Source organism: Pongo pygmaeus, chromosome 2 (assembly GCF_028885625.2).
Source record: "Pongo pygmaeus isolate AG05252 chromosome 2, NHGRI_mPonPyg2-v2.0_pri, whole genome shotgun sequence".
Lineage (NCBI taxonomy): Eukaryota > Metazoa > Chordata > Mammalia > Primates > Hominidae > Pongo > Pongo pygmaeus.
The window spans coordinates 48,804,793-48,827,996 of NC_085930.1; the positions used below are offsets into that span (position 1 = coordinate 48,804,793).

Consider the following 23,204-nt stretch of genomic DNA (forward strand, 5'->3'; position numbering starts at 1 on the left):
CATTTATGTGTATTTAAAATTGTTAACTACTTGATCATGATGAGGTACAAAGATTATTAGAAATTATTATGAAATAAAAATAAACTAGGAAATAAAACATTTTAAAATAATAATGACAGTTTATCAAAAATAAAGATTAAGTTTAATATAGACTGTAAAGTAGGTATCTATTGCAAAAAAAAAAAAAAAACCCAAATCTTCAAAAAGCATGGAACCCTATCAAAACTATTATGTTGCTTCTAAACCACTTTCCTTCCAACATCTAATTTTTCTCTTCATTTTGAGCATACTTTAAACCACTGTTATTTGCTTTTCTTTTTGTTGTCTTTTGTCCAAATTCTGAATAAACATGATAAAGTGGGTGGTAACATAGAGTAATGAATTAATAGATTATTTTCCCCTTTTAGGGGTTTGGTCTCAGAAGAGAGTTCTAATGAAACTCAGTAATTTACTAGAGCAAATCTTATTAACAGTCTTCAAAGGTATAACCTCTTCCTCTTCAACATCATAAGCATTTGGAGTTTCCTATGCAAGATAAATATAAAAGCTTTCAGAAACACAGAAAATGATTTTGTACGTTTTTCCTTCACTATGGAAAGTCAGTCTGAGGCCAGGCATGGTGGCTCATGCCTGTAATCCCAACACTTTGGGAGGCCAAGGCAGGCATATCACCTAAGGTCAGGAGTTCGAGACCAGCCTGACCAACATGGTGAAATCCCGTCTCTACTAAAAATACAAGCGTAGTGGTGGATGCCTGTAATCCCAGCTACTCGGGAGGCTGAGGCAGGAGAATCACTTGAACCTGGGAAGCAGAAGTTGCATTGAGGCAAGATTGCACCACTGCACTCCAGAGGGAGACTCCGTCTCAAAAAAAAGAAAGTCAGTCTGATGAGTTATTGAAAATAATTTTCTTAGTGTGAAAAAGCAGTAAAGCATAGCCTATATGTGACTAACATGTTTTTAAAGTATTAACAGATACAATTAAAAGGAAAACAATAATAATACCTAATAAAAAAAATTGAGCACCTACTATATCAGGCAGTCTGGTAAAGACTTTAGATTACAGTTTCTCTTTGTGGTTACATACACACACAAAGACATACAAACAACTATGATTGTTACTGTTACATTCTTTATAGAAAAGGAAACTCGAGCCTGTTACATTCTTTATAGAAAAGGAAACTCGAGCACGAAAAGTAATATAATTTGCACGGTATCACACAACTAGTAAATGAGTCAGACTGGAATGTAATTCATATGGTCTGACCTTAGAACCTATGGTCTTAAGCCACTGTGTACTAAACATTAAGGCTAGATATGGGATTTTGGCAAGTCCATAGTCTAAAGCTCTAAATGTGAAGTTCAATGCAATATAAAATAATAATAATCATATTTTTAAAATTATTTACCATGTATGAATTGATTTTGTCAGATGGACATTTACCTGATGCATATGAATGGAATTCCACAGTAGCCACTTTGTCAGATATTACTTACAAGATAACATATCCCAAAAAATGTCTCGCGTAAACATATGGATAACATTTAGTTTGGATTTGTGACTGAGCTAGCAAAGGATTCTACGAATAGCTGTTCACTCCGACTGTATGAGCAGTATGCTGAAGGTAGGTCTGAACCCTGCTTATGCCAAGTGAAATAAGAAGAGAAATTGGTAATTTTAAAACAGTTAGATTTATATATCATTCATGATATTTATCATTTCATCAGACAGTAATGCCTCAAAGACAATTTCTAGTTTTTTTCAGCTATATATAATATTTTAGTTTTTATATTTGGTTGATATTTGTGAAAAATTATTGTTTGCTGTCTAGACACTCAAAATGCTTTTCCAGTGATCTGTACTGTACTAGAGGGCTATACTTGGAATAAATACAGACTGGTCATGTGGATCATCTTTACTTTCAGCACTTTTAGCATAAACTAGTCTTGTTATCATAATCCACTCCATTTCTTAAGGTCTCAAATTATAAAATAGGGACTATAATATCTAACACCACACATTTCACAGGTATGCACGGAGCAAACCCAGCAAGTATTTTGTCTCAGCAGGTTCTCCAGATGGCTATTTCCTTGCCAACTCAAATTAAATATGCCCAAGAGAACTGTTCACTACCTTTTGTTTATATTCCTCCTCTGTCTAAGGAAGCAGCATGTTAGCAAAAGGGGCAAACAAGCAAATAAACTAAAATAACTTGTGGAATCCAACAGACCTGAGCTCAAATCATGACACTGGCACATATCAGTTGTATGAACTTGGATAGTTATTTATTATTTTCTGTTTCCATTATTTTATCTACACTAGGGATGATAATATACACTCATGTGTTTATGTAAGGTTTATAGATAATGAATATGAGTGTTTGGAACATACAGTAGTGTCTTTATGCAGGCTGCTATAACAAAATACCATAGACACTGACGTATACAACAGAAACTTATTTCTCACAATTCTGGAGACCGAGAAGTCAAAGATCAAGGTGCCAACAGGTTTGGTGTCTGATGAGGACCCACTTCCTGGTTCATAGATGGCTGACTTTTCACTTTGGCCTCACAGAGTGTGGAAGGGGAAAGGGACCTCTCTGGGACCTATTTTACAGAGGCACTAATCCCGTAAGTGAGGGTCGAGCCAATTCACTTCCCAAATACCACATTTCCAAATAGTATCACACTGGGATAAAGTTCTAACATGAATTTAGCAAGGACATAAACATTCAGTCTATGACAAGAATGTTCTTCAAGATAGGAGCTGCTGCATCAGCAACCACCTGATGCTCCAGGTCATGACAGAAGAACGAGGTATAGAAGATGTCTTCACTTCACTTGTAAACTCTTTATTGTTCTTCACACAAAACTGAAATATTTCTGTCAGATATTATAGTCTTCATTTGTTGAAAAATTACCCCATCCTCTTCACTCATTAGAATTCTAACCTGGTTACCTTTTTTTCTGATACCGCCACTTTCCGGAAACTGCCTTTGCAAACATCTTGCTTCAGATTATGTTTTCCATTTGAAGACCCCACCCATCATATTTACTAAATTAACATCTTCAGTTGACCTTAAGAAATTTGCAATCTCACAGCAAATAAAGGCTAAGATTCTCAACCACCTCTAAGTTCTTTATATGACACCTCCACCCTAATAGATCTCCTCCTATTCACCAACCACTGTCACTGTTCCTAAGACCACTTTATTTCCACATATTCATTGTTTATTTATCCAACTCCTATTTCCTTTAAGCTACATTCTTCACGTTCTTTTTATCCAATGTGCCTGCCCCCATTTTTTTTTTGCAAATAAGTATTCTATATTTGATATTTCAAACAACTGTGGAAATCTCGTTTGTTACAGAATTCCTGTGATATTACTATTTAGAAAGAGAAGCCTCAGCTTAGAAGTTCATTTATCTGACTTAGCAGAGCAGTTCTTACCTTCTTAAGTTCTCCCCAACTTAAGGAAAAACATCATTAACTCCCTTCAATGTGCAAATCCCACAATTCTCACTTCAGGCTTCAACTTGACTAAATACATTCCTTTAATGTCTTCCTTTCTATATTCCTATGATGCCTTAGTATCTGAGCTTGTACCCTCCTAGAGAGCATCTAATGTGTCTGCTTCAAGTGGTAGCCCATGCATATAGATGACTCAAAAATATTACTGAAGTTGATGAAGAGAGAGATGAACAAAAATGTGGCATTACTGACTACTCTGCAAAACACAAAAACCTAAAATTCTCATTTTACTCAAACCCATTCTACCGTCTCATGCCTAGAGGCACTCAAGCAGTAAGGCTGCACAGCTTACACACACTGCTGTGAAATGTGGACCTCATACAGCAGCCGAGGTATATCAATATGCAAATCATAGATGTATACAGAAACAGCCTTCCAATAGAGAACACCAGCTGTCACAAGCAGCAAACTCACTCTGAGGACTTGGCACTGGTGAACTGGCAAATACCCCCTGGTTGTTGCTGCCCCATCAATCATGGGCCATTTGGCTGGACAGCATTCTTGAACAGGTTTTCTCCCCTTTTTAACTCCATTAAAGAACATTATTTTAAGGTGATGAAATAAGCTGCTGTAAAACTTGATATGACTGTCTGATACAGGAGAGTTCATCTCTTGATGTACACCTTTCTGTATCTTGCTGTTGTTGTTTTTTTAAAAATCTGCATCCCCCAAAACAAAACAAAAGCATCAAATTAATGTTATATTTATCTTTATTAAATAATTATTAGGAAAGGTTTTGCTGATATATGCTTGATGAGCAGTATGCAGAATTTTAATAGTTTGTTAATTTGTTTTTCAGACACTGTTGAAGACTATTGACCCTCAAGTTATCACAAATGGTTATGAAATGGAAATGGAATGGGAAGGAGTATGAAAAAATAAGCTGAATACTGACAAACCTAAGGTACCCCAAAGTCTATGGAAACTCCAATTTAACGAGGGGATGAATAAGAAATTTACTTCTCAACAAACAACAAATAATGGTTTATAACCATGGAAGCATTCTGAGAGAAGTAAATATGTCATCGATTTTAAATAGCAGTGTTATCCAACAGAGAGCAGATCAATGAAAGTTGCATAGGTTTTCACATGCTTCAGGATATTAAAGAACAATCCCATTTCCCCCCTCTATAAACCATTCCATCCAGAAGAGTAATTTTAAATGTGCTATAAATCATTATCTGTTCAACAACCAATCTGCATTCAGAAAAGTTATATCCATTCCTATTCTTCTTCCTTGGAACAATTTAAAATGCTCTCATTTTTTGCCAACTTGTAGGCCTGCTTTGGGTCTTCTGACTGGATATGTGGTAAAAAAAAAAATAAGTTATTTCTCAAATTTAATATAGCAAATACTAGGAGAGAAAACTGATGTATTTTCTTTAGAAAAAGTACTCAATGATTATCAGTTGGGTAATGTTTATTACAGCCTTGTAAATGGGTCGATAAGATTTATTGCTGTTTCAAAGATAGAGTGAACAATATCTAGATAATTACAAAGATTTGCTTCATCTACACAAAGGTAGAGTGATGAAGAATCATAATGAATAAAGACTAAGATTTTCATCAACTATCTCAACATTCTATATATGATTGCATCCTCTCCTGTGAACTTGAATGTTAATGTTAGAAAGTAAGATATTCATTCATTACCAAGTATTTTGTGAAGTTCTGTGTGGTTTCAAAGAGAAACAAGGCACATTCTGTACACTCTGGGAGCTTGCACTAGTAGAGGAAATAAGGTGTGTAATGAAACAGCTATGTTATAAAGTGGAATGTGATGTGTTTTAAGAGAGAGGTAAATTTGCTTCCCATATTAGAGAGAAAGAACTTGCTTGTGGATAGCAAGATCAAGTAAGCCATGATCAAGATATCCCTTTACATAAACTATGCTTGGTGATATGTTTAAAACTTCAATGGGAACTCATTGTTACTCCTCTGCATAAAACCTTCAGTCAGTTTCTATTACACTTAGAATATCCATACACACCAAAAAAGAAAAAACACACCCTAACAGGCCTGCAAGGTTCTGGGTACCTCATCAGCCTCCTCTTGTTTTCTATCTGCCCCTTCTTACCACGTTTCAGCTCACTGGCTAGGCCCTTTCCACATGTCCTAGTTCTGCCTGCAATCCTTCTCACACTCCATGTGTGGCTAACTCTACCTTCACAATTTTGGGGAAGACTTTGATTATCAAGGATATAAAGTATGCACATACAAAGAAGTAAATTTGGAACAACGTTTGGACTCATTCCGGGTCAGACTCTTATGTATGAGCAGGCTATCACTATTGTGAGCAGCCGAAAGATTTTTAAGACAGGAAATGAAAATGACAGAGCTATATGTCATAAATATCTTGTAGGGATGTTTAGGACAGTTTAGAATACAGAAAGGTGGGTGTGAGAGATACCACTTTCCTCAGACAAAAAAAAATCTGGGAAAGAGGTAATGAGGGTCTATGTTAGAGAAGGTAAGAAGGCACAGTTTACAAACATGTTATCACTGACTGAAAAGAAGAGATAAATGGAATGGAGATATTAGAAATAACTCTGCTTTCAGGGAGATCAATTGTGCCATTATCAGAAATAGGGACACCAGAAAGAAACAAAAGAGATATTTTGGAGGCAAAGATTAATTTTTTTTTAGTATAATAAAAGTGAAGTGGCTGATAGATAGACAGAAATGCTTATAAAGTATTTCGGGGCTAGAATTCAGAAAAATAAAGGGAAAGGCTGGCAATGAAGACTTGAAATAAAACTATATAGATGTTACCGTTAAAGATGAAGTCATCAATGGACAAAATCGGAAAGGGAAGGAGAAGCAAGGACAGCAAAGCAAGGACAGCTCTAATGAAACATAGGAATATGAAGATCACACAACTAAAGGAGATCAAGTTGACACAATCTGTGAAATGGAAGGAACATGAGAATATTGCATTATTTCAGGAAATAAAGAGAAAAGGAATTACAAAAAAAGGGAATTATTCATAGTGTGCTTAAATAGAGGTCAAAGAGAATGACATAAGAAGGCTGGCTCTTTAAAAAGGGAGGGACACTGGGAGGCTAAAGTAGAGGATATGGAACACAATAAGATAGGCTACTGAGTTAAAAATTAGCAAGTGATGAATGGAGAGACTTACTGAAAGCTTACTCAACTGAGATTAGCAGGACTTTACAGGGTACACAGCAAAATGTTATTATATCCAATTTTCTAGGAATATTTAATACCCTTTAAATAAAGGGGGAAAGAGAATTATTAGAGCTGCTCGTGGTTAGAGACAGAAGAGATCAAAACAAGATAAGATTGAATAAGAATTCTGGATACCAGTAAAGTGGACACTGAAATGTCAGACTATAAGCTCTAGCTTGGCTAGACAGACAAATTATGTCAGTAAATGGTTAAAGGAGCATCCACGAGGTCCTGATTTAAGTGTTCTTTTTTAAAATTTAAATTAGAAATTTTATGCAGGAAATTGTTTATTCTGCAATTTTACTTGAGTTGAGGAGATTGACAAGGTCCTACCCACACAAAATCTTTGCCTTTGTTCCTCCTCCCTGAGACTTGTGTGTGACTGTGCAGGCAGCATTATCTTTATGATATCTCTTTTAAAAATAATGTACCTGCCGGGCACGGTGACTCATGCCTGTAATCCCAAAACTATGGGAGGCCAAGGCAGGCGGATCACCTGAGGTGGGGAGTTCGAGACCAGCTTGACCAACATGGAGAAACCCCATCTCTACTAAAAATACAAAATTAGCTGGGCGTGGTGACACACGCCTGTAATCCCAGCTGCTAAGGAGGCTGAGGCAGGAGAATCGCTTGAACCCTGGAGGTGGAGGTTGCAGTGAGCTGAGATTGCACCATTGCACTCCAGCCTGGGCAACAAGAATGAAACTCCATCTCAAAATAAATAAATAAATAAACAAATAAATAAATAAATAAATAAAATAATGTACCTACGTAAGGTGTAATAACTTAAAAACTTGGGGCCTAATCACTTTAGCATAGATGATTTTGTGAGTTCGCATAAAGAAAAAAAGAAGAGTATGAACACTCAGGTGAAGAAATGATGGAGGGCTAAAGAGGAAAAAATAAAAAGAAATATAAAAGGGGGAAAAGGGCATCACAACAACTTTCACTCTCTGAAAAGTTTTCTGAAAGGTTATCCTCTCAATAGTCATGAGGGTTTTGTTTTTTTTTTTAACAATTCTTCTTGAGCTGTTCTCCAGGTACAACACACAAACACACACAAATTTATAAACTAAATAATATAAATTTCTATCTGTAAAGCCAACACCCTTCTCCCCAAAAAACTGTAAAAAATATTTTGTTATATTTTATTCTTTTTTTCCAGTGGAGGTATGAGTACATATGATATATTGACCTTTGTTGATGAAATTGAGGTTACATATTTCACTGTTTTGTAAACTACCACTTCATTTTTTTCTTCAACTTTTATTTTAAGTTCTAGGGTACATTGGCAGGATGTGCAGTTTTATTACATAGGTAAACGAGTGCCATGGTGATTTGCTGCACAGATCAACCCATCACCAAGGTATTAAGCTCAGCATCCATTAGTTATTCTTTCTGATGCTCTCCTTCTCCCTGACTCCAACTAACAGGCCCCAGTGTGTGTTGTTCCCCCTCAAGTGTCCATGTGTTTTCATCATTCAGCTCCCACTTACAATGGAGAACATGCAGTGTATGGTTTTCTGTTCCTGCATTAGTTTGCCGAGGATAACAGCTTCCAGGTCCATTCATGTCTCTGCAAAAGACATGATCTCATTCCTTTTTGTGGCTGCATAGTATTCCATGGTGTATATGTAGCTTTTTTTTTTTTTTTTTTTTTTTGAGATGGAGTCTCGCTCTGTCACCCAGGCTGGAGTGCAGTGGTGCGATCTCGGCTCACTGCAAGCTCTGCCTCCCGGGTTCACGCCATTCTCCTTCCTCAGCCTCCTGAGTAGCTGGGACTACAGGCGCCTGCCACCACGCCCAGCTAATTTTTTGTATTTTCAGTAGAGATGGGGTTTCACCGTGTTAGCCAGGATGGTCTCAATCTCTTGACCTTGTGATCCACCCACCTCGGCCTCCCAAAGTGCTGGGATTACAGGCGTGAGCCATCGCACCCCGCCAGCATATTTTCTTTATCCAGTCTATCACTGATGGGCATTTGGGTTGATTCTATGTCTTTCCTATTGTGAATAGTCTTACAGTGAACACATAAGTGCATGTATCTTTATAATAGAATGATTTATATTCCTTTGGGTATATACCCAGTAATGAGATTGCTGGGTCGAATGATATTTCTGCTTCTAGATCTTTGAGGAATTGCCACACTTTCACAGTGATTGAACTAATTTATACTCACCCCAACAGTGTAAAAGTTTTCCTTTTCCTCTACAACCTCCCTAGCATCTGTTAAGTTTCTTGACTTTTTAATAATTGCCATTTTGACTGGTGTGAGATGGTATTTCATTGTGGTTTTGATTTGTATTTATCTAATGATCAGTGATGTTGAGCTTTTTTTCATGTTTGTTGACTGCATAAATGTTTTCTTTTGAGAAGTATCTGTTATTGCTATTTGCTTACTTTTTAAAGGGGTTGTTTGTGGTTTTTTTTTTTTGTAAAATTGTTTAAGTTCCTTGTAGACTCTGAATATTAGACCTTTGTCAAATGGATAGATGGCAAGATTTTTATCCCATTCTGTAGATTGTCTGTTTACTCTGATGATAGTTTCTTTTTCTGTGCAGAAGCACTTTAGTTTAATTAGATCCTATTTGTCACTGCTTGCTCTTGTTGCAATTGCTTTTGGCATTTTCATCATAAAATCTTTGCTTGTGCCTATGTCCTGAAATGGTATTGCCTTGCTTTTCTTCTAGGGGTTTTATAATTGTGGGTTTTACATTTTAGTCTTCAATCCATCTTGAGTTAATTTTTTTATAAACTGTAAGGAAGTGGTCCAATTTCAATTTTCTGCATATGGCTAACCAGTTCTCCTAGAACCATTTATTAAATAGGGAATCCTTTCCCCATTGCTTGTTTTTGTCAGATTTGTCAAAGATCAGATGGTTGTAGGTGTGTGGTCCTATTTCTGAGTTCTTTTTCTGTTCCATTGGTCTATGTGTCTGTTTTTGTACCATTACCATGCTGTTGTGGTTAGTGTGGCTTTGTACTATAGTTTGAAGTTGGATAGGTTGGATAGTGTGATGCCTCCAGCTTTATCCTTTTTGCTTAGGATTGTCTTGGCTATTCGGGCTCTTTTTTTGGTTCCATATGAATTTTAAAATAGTTTTTTTCTAATTCTGTGAAGAATGTCAATGGTAGTTTAATGGGAATAGCATTTAACCTATAAATTACTTTGGGCAGTGTGGCCATTTTCACAATATTGATTCTATCCATGAGCATGGAATAGTTTTCCATTTGTTTGTGTCCTCTCTGAATTCCTTGAGCAGTGTTTCGTAGTTCTCCTTGAAGAGGTCCTTCACTTCCCTTGTTGGAATGCTAGTGATTTTTGCATATCAATTTTGTATCCTGAGACCTTACTCAAGTTGCTAATCAGCTTAAGAAGCTTTTGGGCTGAGACCGTACTACTACTTCATTTAACCATATATTGCAAATATTTTTTATCATTTATTAAAATGTTTCATAAAACATGATAATGTATGCTTAGTTGTATAACTCAGTGTTTTTAGTTGGAAAAAACAGAAAAAAATAATATTTGGCTGTCTTATGTAGAAAAGGAAATCATTGCAACCCACATCACTGGGAAGAGTCTAAAATAAGAATTATGCCAAAAATCATATAAAGAGGGCATGACTGCTGTTGAATATGAACAAGAATGCCATAGCTCTCACCACCACCAACGTGGCCCTGGATCCAGGCCTTACCAAAACATCAGTGATATAACCACTTCCATATAAGCTCACTGGTACAAGTGCCACCAATTACCTGAATAGATTCTCCTTGGTTTTGAGTTCCTTGTATCAATAATATCTATTAAAAATTCTAATTCTAAGGTAGGTGCACTGGAATCTTAAAGCCTGGATCTCATGCTGAAGCCTCAGTTTTGAGGATGCCTGGATTTTATTTCAGCATTTATACCAGGTGGTAATGTCTGCCTCCCAACCATATTGACAAGGAGGAAAATCCCCCAAAACAGGGAAGAGGTTTGAATGCTGGGCAGCCACTTTAATGTTCATTATAATAGTATTTCTCATGAAATGACCTTAACTTAACTTCCCAATTCCTTAGTCTGAATATTTATGACTTTTTCCATAATTTTTTTAAAAAAATAATTCTGTAATGACCACTTTGTCCAAAACCATTTGTATTTCAGATTATTTTATTTCTATACACACGGAAGTGGAATTACTGGGTCAAATGATACAAATATATTTTAAAACTTTGATAGATATCCCTACATTACCCCAGGGGAAGTTTCCATTAATTTACACTCTCAACTGGGAGATATAAAAGTGTCAGTTTTCCTACTAACTTATCAACTCTGGCTATCCTCATTTTGTTAACCCTTTCCTAGTATCACTAGTTTTAAAAATAACAATTTATTGCTGTTTTGCTTTGCATTTCCTTGATTATTAGTGAGGTTTTAATAATTTTCCATGTTTGTTATTTCCATGTGTCCTCTTGTAAATTGGCAATTTATGTCTTTGACAAAGTTTAGTCATATTTTCTTTATTCTTTTTTTTTTTTTGAGATGAGTTTCACTCTTGTTGCCCAGGCTGGAGTGCAATGGTGCGATCTCAGCTCACTGCAACCTCCGCCACCTGGGTTCAAGTGATTCTCAGCCTCCTGAGTAGCTGGAATTACAGGCATGTGCCACCACCTCCGGCTAATTTTGTATTTTTAATAGAGACACGGGGTTTCTCCATGTTGGTCAAGCTGATCTCAAATTCCCGACCTCTGGTGATCTGCCCATCTTGGGCTCTCAAAGTGCTGGGATTACAGGCGTGAGCCACTGCAACCAGCCTTTTTTTTTTTTTTGAGACAGAGTCTTGCTCTGTTGCCCAGGCTGGAGTGCAGTGGCCGATCTCAGCTTACTGCAACCTCCACCTCTAGGGTTCAAGCAATTCTCTTGCCTCAGCCTCCCAAGTAGCTGGCACTACAGGCACGTGCCACCACTCTTGGCTAATTTCTTGCATTTTTAGTAGAGACGGGGTTTCATTATGTTGGCCAGGCTGGTCTTGATCTCCTGACCTCGTGATCCGCCCGCCTCGGCCTCCCAAAGTGCTGGGATTACAGGCTTGAGCCACAGCACCTGGCCTTTTTTCATTTTTTTAAAATTGTCTTCATTAATCTGTTGTAATCTATTCATATGCCAATGGCATTGAAGCTTTGTCTGTTTTTTCATTTTGTTTTTAAATCACTTTATCCCTTTTTTTTTTTTTAGATGGAGTCTCGCTCTGTCACCCAGGCTGGAGTGCAGTGGTGGCACAATCTCGGCTCACTGCAACCTCCGCTTTCTGGGTTCAAGTGATCTCCTGCCTCAGCTTCCCAAGTAGCTGGGACTACAGGCCAACGCCACCACACCTGGATAATTTTTGTATTTTTAGTACAGATGGGGTTTCACCATTTTGGCCAAGCTGGTCTCGAACTCCTGACATCAGGTGATCCGCTCGCCTCAGACTCCCAAAGTGTTGGGATTACAAGTGTGAGCCACCGTGTCCAGCCTATAGAGTCTTTTAATTTTATATATTTATATATGTTTAGCCAAATTTGTTTTCTATACTTTTCATTTACTTTTATGCTAAGACAGCCTTCCACACTCCATTGGAGAGTCATATTTATTGATAATTCTTTCTAGCCTTTTTCTTTACTTTTTACTTTTAAATCTTTAAGCGATCTGGTGTTAATTTTCATACATGGCTGTTTAGTAAAAATACAACTTTTTAAAAAATTAATTCATTCAAAATCATTTGTTGAATAATGACACTTTCTCCATTATGTTAAACCTGCATCATATGTGACATGACCATATACAGTAGAGTTTTGAGCCTTTCATTTAGATCCACTGACTTGATGGTTTTTAAATATGTTTTGCAGATGTAGTTTTCTAGCTGTAGAAGTCTTTCTTCCCAATAAAATAATAATTTTCTTTTTTTTTTTTTTGAGATGGAGTCTCGCTCTGTCACCCAGGCTGGAGCGCAGTGGTGCGGTCTTGGCTGACTGCAACCTCCACCTCCCGGGTTCACGCCATTCTCCTGCCTCAGCCTCCTGAGTAGCTGGGACTATAGGCGCCCACCACCACGCCTGGCTAATTTTTTGTATTTTTAGTAGAGACGGGGTTTCACCATGTTAGCCAGGATGGTCTCGATCTCATGACCTCATGATCTGCTCGCCTCGGCCTCTCAAAGTGCTGGGATTACAGGCATGAGCCACCGCACCCGGCCAATAATTATTTTTTAACGTTGGTTATTTATGCCTGCCCATTCTTTATAATTAATTTGATAAATTTGGTGTAATTTCAGTTTCAAAAGCCCCAAAGTAATTTTTAGATACAAAAAAAATTCAATTTACCTTGGGGATCCTTATATTTTCATTTTAAACATCTTTACATCTTTACATCTTTAATGATATTTGTGTTGCCATTCAATTTAGATACATAAAAAAATTCAATTTACCTTGGGGATCATTGTATTTTCATTTTAAACATCTTTACATCTTTAATGATATTTGTGTTGCCATTCAAGAATTATTTCATTCTATTGTAAAACAACAGCAAAAAATACCCAAACAAGCAAACAAAAAAGCCAGTTCTTTCATCCTTTCAATTTTTGCATGTATGTTCTCTACATTGTTTATTTAATTTATTCTTAAATGGTCTTATATTTTTGCAGCTTTGTGAATGACCATTTTTAGTATATTTTATGTGTTTATTATAACTATATATAGAAACTATTGATTTAATATATTTCTTCAGATAAATGCACAAGTTATCAAACTATTGTTAGTATTCTTAATATATTTGTATGTTAATACAAATTAATATATCTGTTAGTATTGTTAATATATTTTTATCATTAAATATTGTTAATATATTTGCTTATTAATTTATAAGTGTTTTTCTAGTTAGTCATATTAGCTGGAAATATTGATAAATTTATTTCCTCCTTTCCCATATTTAAACCGTTGTATTTTATTATCTTGTTTCATTGCATTGACTATAGTCCCTAAACTAATGTTACGTAATAATAATGATTGTTGGTATGCTTGCATTAGTCCTGACTTTAATTACCCATCTTTTTCATGTTAAGAAATAAATCATCTATACTTAGCTCACTAAATTTCAGAGTATTTTAAACACATCAAGAATAGAAGTTAATCTATATCCTATGTATTTTGTTCCTCATGGGATTGTCTCATGATTTTTGTCTGTTGACTTTTTAATGAAGTATATTTTATTCATACATTTCTTTATAATGCATTATGCTTGAAAAAACCTGCTTAATTATGCTGTATTTAATATTTAATATAATTTTTTACTTTATTCACAAGTTTTTAATCTTAATACCTGCCTTAAGTATTATTGCCTTAAGTATTATCGTATTTCACTTTCACTTTGAAATAATTTCAAGTTTATTGAAAAGTTATAAGAATAATACAAATAGTTCCCATGTATACTTCACCCAGACTCTACTTAAGTTTTGTCAATTGCTGCGTCATGCCTTGTCTAGAAAAAGGTCACATAGTATACCCAGTAGTCATTTCTCTCTTATCTCCTTCAATCTTGGGCAGTTCTTCAGTCTCTCTTGACTTTTATAACCTAGACATTTATGAAGATTAGAGGCCAGTCTTTCTATAGAATGTCCTTTAATTTGTGTGTGCCCAATGTCGTCCTATTATTAGACTCAGGTTCTAGGAAATATTTCACAGAAGTGATGTGTGTTTAGCTCATTGCCTCTTGTCTTTTGGCAAATGATGCCAATTTGTCCCGTTACTAGTAGTGTTAACTTTGATCACTTGATTAATATTGTGTCAGTTAGGTTGTACTACTTTTTTAATTAGTCTTTTCTCTCTTTGTATTTAACAAATATTTGTGGGCAGCTACTTTAACATTATTCCTTATTTCATTTTCACTTGCAAGTTTTAGTTTCCATTGATATTTCTTGCTTGAATTAATTATTTCTGTGATGGTTGCCAAATAATATTTTTCAAATTCCATCATTCCTTCTATTAGTCAGCATTCTATAATACAAAAGGGCTTTATATCCTCTTTATTTAATAAATAGTGTCTAATTTATATCAGAATTATAATATATTGTAATTATTTCTTTCAATACCCAAATTGTCCTATACTTGGCTGGTGAAAGTCTCTCTCAAGCTGGCTTCCGTGTACTTTTGGCATGACTCGTCATTTTTTTGAGTACATTCTTACTTCCTGGCCCAAGAGATGCTCCAAGTTATATTGTTCCTTCCTTGCCCCAGTCCTGGTACCAGCTGTTTCTCCAAGTAACCCTTTCTTTTAGTGGTACCAGCTGTTTCTCCAAGTAACCCTTCCTTTTAGTGGTACCAGCTGTTTCTCCAAGTAACCCTTCCTTTTAGTGGATAGTTATGTTTAAAACCAACATGAGGATGCTAAGTATTAGGTATACGAATTGCTACTGGGGTGTCAGTGCTCCAGGGCCTCTTAGTGGGGAAGGGCAGGGTTAGGAAATACATGTACACATTTCTCTCTCTCTCTCTCTTTCTTTCTATCTCTCTTCTATTAAAACTTATGAGTAATCATTAATAACTTCAATTTCAATACAACATCACAAGGTTCATTTTAGCTTTCTCCCTGTCTACATTTATACTCTTTTCTCCAACAATAAGAAACTTTTTATCATTATCCGCAATATTTTTATTTACTTCCTCAATTCTCTTCAATGTAGCCAAGGTCCCAACTTTCCCAGATGTTTTTCCCTTCAGCTGCTCTCTTGGGTGGGCCTGGCCCTTCCGAGATGCCTCCTCATTCAGAATCCTTTCTTCTTCAGGCCTTGGAACAGGTTGGGCTGTTCTTCCACAACACTTCAGCCTGCCTAATAGCTTTTTAACTAATAAGAATGAAAGAAACTGGCTAAGCGCGGTGGCTCATGCCTGTAATCCCAGCGCATTGGGAGGCCGAGGCAGGTGGATCAGAGGTCAGTAGTTTGAGACCAGCCTGGCCACCATAGCGAAACCCCCGTCTCTACTAAAAATACAAAAATTAGCCAGGCATGGTGGCGCACACCTGTAATCCCAGCTACTCGGGAGGCTGAGGCAGGAGAATCACTTGAACCCTGGAGAATCAGGCCACTGCACTCCAGCCTGGGCAACAGAGTGAGACTCCATCTCAAAAAAAAAAAAAAAAAAAGAAAGAATGAAAGAAGCCTTATTGTATTTTATATACTTAAATTGTTTTTCACTCAGGCAGACCTAGGACTGGAAACATTATAAAGACAACCCATGTCATACAGAAGAGTTTTGTCAAAAAAAAAAAGTCGCCTATTTGTAGCAAACTGAAAACAATAGGAATAACTATATATTAAATATATATATATATGCCATCTTTCTTGACTTTTTAAATACATAAATTTAAAAAATTGCCTTTAATATTTTTAAGAGTACATTTTTAAGGTAATGTGTAGAAAACACAAATGCTACAGATAATGATAATTTATAGTGGCTGATGGTACTATTTAAACATATTTGAAAGGGTATATATCCTTATTTTAATACTTAAGATTAAATATCTGTGTAAAAACCAGATCATGTGTGAACAGCCACATATGATATTGCGTAAATCCAAGTAAAAATAACTTGCCATAGACTGGATGTAGTTACAATATTTAGCAGGGGCAGATACAATAAGAAATAAATCTCTACCTCCACATCTTCCTAATAACTCTCAAAATTCTCCCCATAAGGCATTAAAATCTTCATAGATTCAATGATTCAAGATTTGAGTATAGGTGAATATTAGTTAGTCTCTGTCTTCAAGTAACTTTCTTTTTCTTTCATGAAGTCTATATTTTTATACTGAGCCAACTCTTGTGCCACTATTGGTACTAAGATAACTTTTTCTCTTTTCCCTTATTTTCTCTCCTTTGAAGAAGGACAAAAGCAGTTTAGATTAGAAAGTATGTGGATGTATATAAGTTATATAATTTAATAACTAAAAGATGGACTACAAGTATATAAAAAGGGTTTGGAGATAGTAATTAATTATGCTTGGATGGGACTGGTTTAGATAAAACTTGAAATCCTTTCTACAGGGAAGAATATCAAGTTAAAACTGCATGAGGCAATATTGCTAACCATCTTAACTAAAAAGTTGCAGTTCTTCCCTTTCATTAGCTGTCTGGTTGCTGATGTGAATAGTGAAGTCTTTCAAGTCTGAACCTGACCTATCAACAGCCAATCAAGAGGCTATTGTCTGAAAAATTAAGCTGAAGAGTAGAAAAATTAGTAGACTTCAGCATATAAAATTCAAATGAGAAAATTCCAGTTAATCACTAAGATTCTCAATAATCAACAAAATTAACACTAAGAACAAATCTAAGACTTCCAATTCTAACTTTATTAGAATGCCTTAAAATTTTAAAAGGAGCTATAGGCTAAACTTTTGAATAAAATTTTATAGGCAATGTATAATTGTTGAAAGAATAATCAGTGCAACATGATGTTTATTAAGAAAGGGAAGGAAGAAGGGTGGGAGTGAAGGAAGAAAGAAGAAAGTAACAGAAGGAAAGGAGAGCGATTCTGAGAGAAAAACGAGATACCGTCTTGGAGTTCTGGGTAACAGATTTTGGTCAGCATTCGGAATGGTTAACAGAATTGCAAAACTTGCTTCTAAAAATTTAAATCCTAGAAACAATAAGCTCTAGACTAATCACTAAAAATGTAAATTGGGGGCCGGCGAGGTGGCTCATGCCTGTAATCCCAGCACTTTGGGAGGCAGAGGCAGGTGGATCACAAGGTCAAGAGATGGAGACCATCCTGGCCAACATGATGAAACCTCATCTCTACTAAAAATTAGGCAGGCATGATGGCATGCGCCTGTAGTCCCAGCTACTTGGGAGGCTGAGGCAGGAGAATTGCTTGAACCTGGGAAGCAGAGCTTACAGCGCGCCAAGATGGTGCCACTGCACTCCAGCCTGGCAACACAGCAAGACTCTGTCTCAAAAAAAAAAAAAAAAAAAAAAAAGAGGTTGGGTTTCCTAATATTTAAGTTTTCAATTATTAAATTTAAAGGGCATCTAGAGACATTACAATTTTAAGCCATTATAGATTTATATATATTCTAGGATTAATGAGATACAGGAAATGAGGCTTTTTAAATGTGGAGATTTTTAAAAACACACACCAAACATATTGGTCTTATAAGGAGTCCCACTCTCATATTTTTTCACAATTATATAATTTTATATAACATAATTATGCAATAGATTTCCTGGCAACTAATGGATAAAGTCCGACAAGCCATGTGTGTGATTTGAATCACAGTGCTGAGAAAAATGTATGGGATTCTATTTAGTACTACAGTGAAATTTAAATCTTTATTTAGAAATACATTTTAAAACTTCAAAATGTTAAAAAAAATTATCTCCAATTTTAGTATTTGCAGATTGGGCCATTTTGAAAACAACATTAGCCAAATTAGAATAGCATAAAAATGGGAGCAAAAGATTCAACATAAAAATGACCACTCTATTATTGGTACCAACTTAACAATTAGGCAGTACGTAAATTGAAAATACGATAAAAGATGCGTTGTAAAATATGGTGAATGGGATATTTAAAAATAAGACTCTCGTTTTAAAAATGTTGTCATGTGAGGATTTCCTTTGTATTCATATACACATGAAGGTTTTTAATGTAACATTTAAAACAAATACCCTAGTTTTTGGAGCCAATATTCCCAGGGCTCAAGCACATGAGATTAATCTATGTTTTTGATGAGTCCACAGATATTTTATATGATTTACTATTATAAGGCTCTAGTACCTGCTCTGTAGAGTTTTATATATAATTTGATTCAATGTCATACAAGAAAATGAGCAAGCAGGGAGAGTAAATCCCTCTCACTGACTGCTTAGATCCTTAGAGTAGCAGCTCTTGATTTTTGTGTGTGTGCATCTGAATCACCTGCAGAGCACAATGATTCAGAAGTTTAGGTCCCATTTTTATAAATTCTGATTCCATTGTTCTGGATGTGGTTCTCTGGAATCTGCATTTTGACAAGTATAGTGAGCCAAAATGTTGATTTTGCTTCAGCCTATACAGGAATCACATCTAGAAATGCTAGTTTAAGAAGCTCTCTATGGTAGAATTCTGCAAATGTTCGTTGCAGCACTGTTCACAATAGCAAAAACATGGAATCAACCTAAATGCCTAACAATGACAGACTGGATAAAGAAAATGTGGTATATATACACCATGAAATATTATGCGGCCATAAAAAAGAATAAGATCATGTCTTTTGCAGGAACGTAGGTGGGGCTGTAGGCTATCATCCCTAGTAAACTAATGCAGGAACAGAAAACCAAATACCACATGTTCTCACTTATAAGTGGGAGCTAAATGATAAGAACTTATGAACACAAAGAAGGAAACAACAGACACTGCGGTTTATTTGAGGGTGGAGGGTGGGAGGAGAGAGAGGAGAAGAAAAGATAACTATTGGGTACTGAGCTTAATACCTGAGTGATGTAACCCTATGTACAACAAACCCCTCTGACGTGTTTATCTATGTACCTCCAAACCTAAAATAATTTTTTTTAAAAAAAGAAGCTCTCTAGAATCCTAAGGAAATAAAGCTGAAGACTAGATGCTAAGGAAAAGGACAGGTGAAAAAAATGGGCTAGAGGGACCCAAAATAAAAACTGAAGGAGCCTACTGCAAAGATAATAGGCAACAAGTGAAAGCGTCTGTTAGATTCTGGGTAGCACTTTAGGACAGGAGTGAGCTTTATGGAAATACTGGAGCACCAGCAGCATCATGGTATTTGTCATCATCATCAACAGCATTGTTATCAACATCATCATCAACCTACTGGGTGAGAAAACATGATCTCCAGACACTGGACTAGAGGTTTACATAGATCATCTAATTGAATCCTTACAATAAATTTAGGAGGACTTAAAATATTAGTTTTATGTATATTTTTCATATGACAAAACTGAGCCTTAGAGAAATTAAGTGGTTTACCCCCAAAGTATATTTAAATAGCAAGAATGAAAACAGATTTGAATCAAGCAATGCAACTCTGCAGAGCCCACCTTCTAAACTGCTATTCTTTGGCGATATCTCATAGCACCTTTGAGCTCAGGTTGACCTCACCATTGTGTAAGGAAAAGGAATACAGTATTTACATAATGATTAGTTGAACTGAATTTGCAGAAACCATGGAGGATGATCACGGCAGGACATGAAAAATCAAAAGTGTCTTAGAGTCTAAAGAAAGGTGCTGTGAGGTTAGGGAAAAGGGAGATGTCAGCCATTCCTAGAATTAATATCTTTGATGTGGTGAAAACAACAGAGAGTTGAAGAATGGAATAGAAATAAATGGGAACAGTGTGAATGGATGGAACCTCTGATGGCCACAAGGCTGAATGCCCCAAGGGGAAGTGATTCAGCCATCTGGTACTTGAGATCAAATTATCTAATATGTATGTAATTGTCCAAAAATTCCCCTTGGCAACTCAGGCTCAAGGAGGATACCATGCTTTCTTTATCCCCCTTGTAAGCACAAGCTTTGTTGTTGATTTTTTCTGTCAAAACAATGTGGCTGAGAATAAAATACAATAATACCCTGAATCAGACAAACATGGGTTTGAAACCCTGTCCTAAGCCTACAGAGAGCCTTTGGCAGACTCTTTCCTGTCTCTGAACTTTAAGCTTTTGCATATATATAAAATAAAGTGAGAAACATCTACCTAAAAGTAATATTATTAGAATTAAATGAGATAGTAGATAAATAGTACTTGGCACTTCTCCATCCCTTAAGTTAAATTTAATTTCATTTGCACTGCCATGTCAGGAAGGTACATGCAGTATCTAACATAATTTTAGTTCTAACCCTTGTGAGATGGTCATGTTTGTAGCTTAAGAGTACAAAGGTAAATAAGAAAAAAAAAAAAGGAACATTGGGCATTTGGTGCTAAGAGCTCAGACTTAAATATAAATTCTTAACTATGAATCCTTAAATTAGTCTTTAAAATAATGGCAAAAAAAAAAAACAAAAAAACCCCAAAAAACTCCATTCCAGTGGAAGGTGCTTTAGATTTACAGATCTGCTTGGCACTCAACTATTCTCTGAACTGTCTTGTGACCTTGAGCAAGTAACCTAAATTTAATGAACTTCTATTTGTTCATCTAGAAACCAACGGATATAGTGCTCAGATTGTCAAATTTATTCAGTATAGGATAATACACAATTTCTAGTTATGGTCTCTAGCGGCTTTTTAGTGACATCAAAGGCCATAAAGCTACTAAAATTGTGTAGAAATATCATAATATAATCAGGTTTTTTTTCAAGCATAACCCATTATAAAGAAATATATGAATAAACAATCTTACATCAGAAATCAAAGAAGAAAAATCACGAGATAATCTCAATAACTGGTCAGTAGGTAAAATCTGTTCTAAGTGGTCCTAAGTAAACCAGTTATCTCTCCTCCTTCTGCCATTGAATTTAGTAGAATTTTTTCTTATGTTTTGCTGTGTGTGTGTGTGTGTGTGTGTGTGTGTGTGAATAAATGTGTGCTTGTATTTGTTTTGAGGGAGTTGGTAAATTAACCCATTGGCATATTTACATATTTCTAGTTATGTTTACAAATTTAAATAGGTTGCCTGAGATCCATACCCTGGTGTCTCTCTTGTAATGGAGCTTAAGTACTCTCTACTAAGCTACAAGAAAAGCATCCTATGCTTTGACTGTGATTGGAACTTTGCAAGCTAGTAGACATGCCTTTTACAAGCAATAAAATGAAGCTGTCAGCCATTGCAAATGGACGAAAATAGAGGCCACATGACTAAAGCACCCCTGCACCAGGCAGTCTCTGATGTATTTTATTCCAGTTTCAATCTATTAATCAGAGGAGTTGGGAGAGCAGTAATTTAAACACTACAATAATCAATTCCATAGCACATTAATAGAAGCTACAGTCAAACTTTTCCACACCACTGACTGCATTGGAACCTTGACAGGAGCCCTAGGGCCATGCCTAATTTGCATTAAATTTACATAGAATTCTAAATCAAGAATACATGAACACAGCCCTAATGTTTGTTAGTGCTTAGATCTTTCCTGATAGATACATTGAAACTGCTGGTGGTTGGACTTCACTTGCAATAAAATTGTGCAGCTGATCAGCTTTGTTCTCATTCTGCAATTATGGGGAAAGAAACCCAATCGAGCAACAGTTTTGGGGGTATGTGAGTGCCACTTAAGGTTTTTATCCTGTAAAACTATGACTCAGATGTGCCCTTAGAACCCCCAATCTAGAAGCAAATTGTCCCCAATTACTTTGCAGATCCTTGTCATGGATTTCATCACCAGTAACTTGTCATTAAGTAGAGATACAAACTACATAAAAACTTGAACAGCTGAAAAAATAAAAAGTCCTCTGGAAAATTTTATTTTTTCAGAAGAACTTTGATATCACAAAAAAGATAATTAGTGCTAATCTTCAGGGTGAGGACAGATAAACCCAAACTTTCTTAAACTCAGCAAAGCATCTGGTACCTAATAGGGTGGAAAAGTGTACTTCATATGGCTCTAGGCATTCTATGTGTTCTTGTATCCCTGATTTACATTGTTCCAACAGCTGTGGCTTTTGCTGTGTGTTTTCACACTCAGGGCTAGGTGAAAACATTCTCACCAATGTTACTGGCTCTCAGTAACAGGAGTACACTCTCTATATCGTTTTTGGTCCTCTCATTTTAAGTCTCTTTTTAGACAGAAAATCGATACTTAAGTCCAATCATATCTTTGGGAATATTTCTTTTCAGGAAGGATTCTGCAAATATTTTGTACATTATTATTCTGCATCTCCCACCTCTTTCTTACCACTCTTCTATCCCACACTTTCCTTACCTTGTACGATCAAGTAAACTTGGGAGGTCTTGGGCTCATGCTGTGTCTGAACTGAGCAAGTGTAGGAACCCTCATCATAGACATCCACCTTCTGGATTCGGAGGCTGTATTCCAGAGAATGGCGTTTCTCCAGCTCAACCCGTGGGTCCAGAGACCACTTGTCATGTCCAGCAAAAATGATGCCAGAACGGTTCAACCAGGCCACCTTTGAGTTCTTGTCTTCTACAACGCACCTGACAGAGCAGAGTAACAATATTAGTGCCTTAACAACAACTATTTCTGCGTTTCTTCTCTGGGTGATCAGACTCAACAACTCTAAACAAGGAAAATAATTATATGCAGAATGAATTATTGCCATGCCATTCTTGGAGTCCTTAGAATTTTCACTATTTCATTTAAGATCTAATTACCATCCAGTGGATGGATGTCATTATATTAGACTCAGTTCAGCAATAAACAATCTGAGTATGAGTAATGAAGGCAAAGTTAAATTAGTATTGACTTCCCATTATCTTCTTCTTGTTTAGGAAAAGGCCACTCACTCAGAACTCCGTCTGTTTAAGTAATTTTGAGAATTATACAATTGATATCATAGCA

At 36.0% G+C, this 23,204-nt stretch overlaps 1 protein-coding gene across 2 annotated transcripts in view; it reads right to left on the minus strand.

Annotated features, from left to right (window-relative positions):
• LSAMP (limbic system associated membrane protein) overlaps positions 1 to 23,204 on the minus strand; it is a 651,156-nt gene that overhangs the window by 267,454 nt on the left and 360,498 nt on the right. For both annotated transcript variants that reach the window (XM_054481231.2, XM_054481230.2), the window contains exon 2: positions 22,608 to 22,840. In XM_054481231.2, coding sequence (XP_054337206.1) covers positions 22,608 to 22,840 — 233 coding nt within the window. The remainder of the gene's footprint in view (positions 1 to 22,607; positions 22,841 to 23,204) is intronic.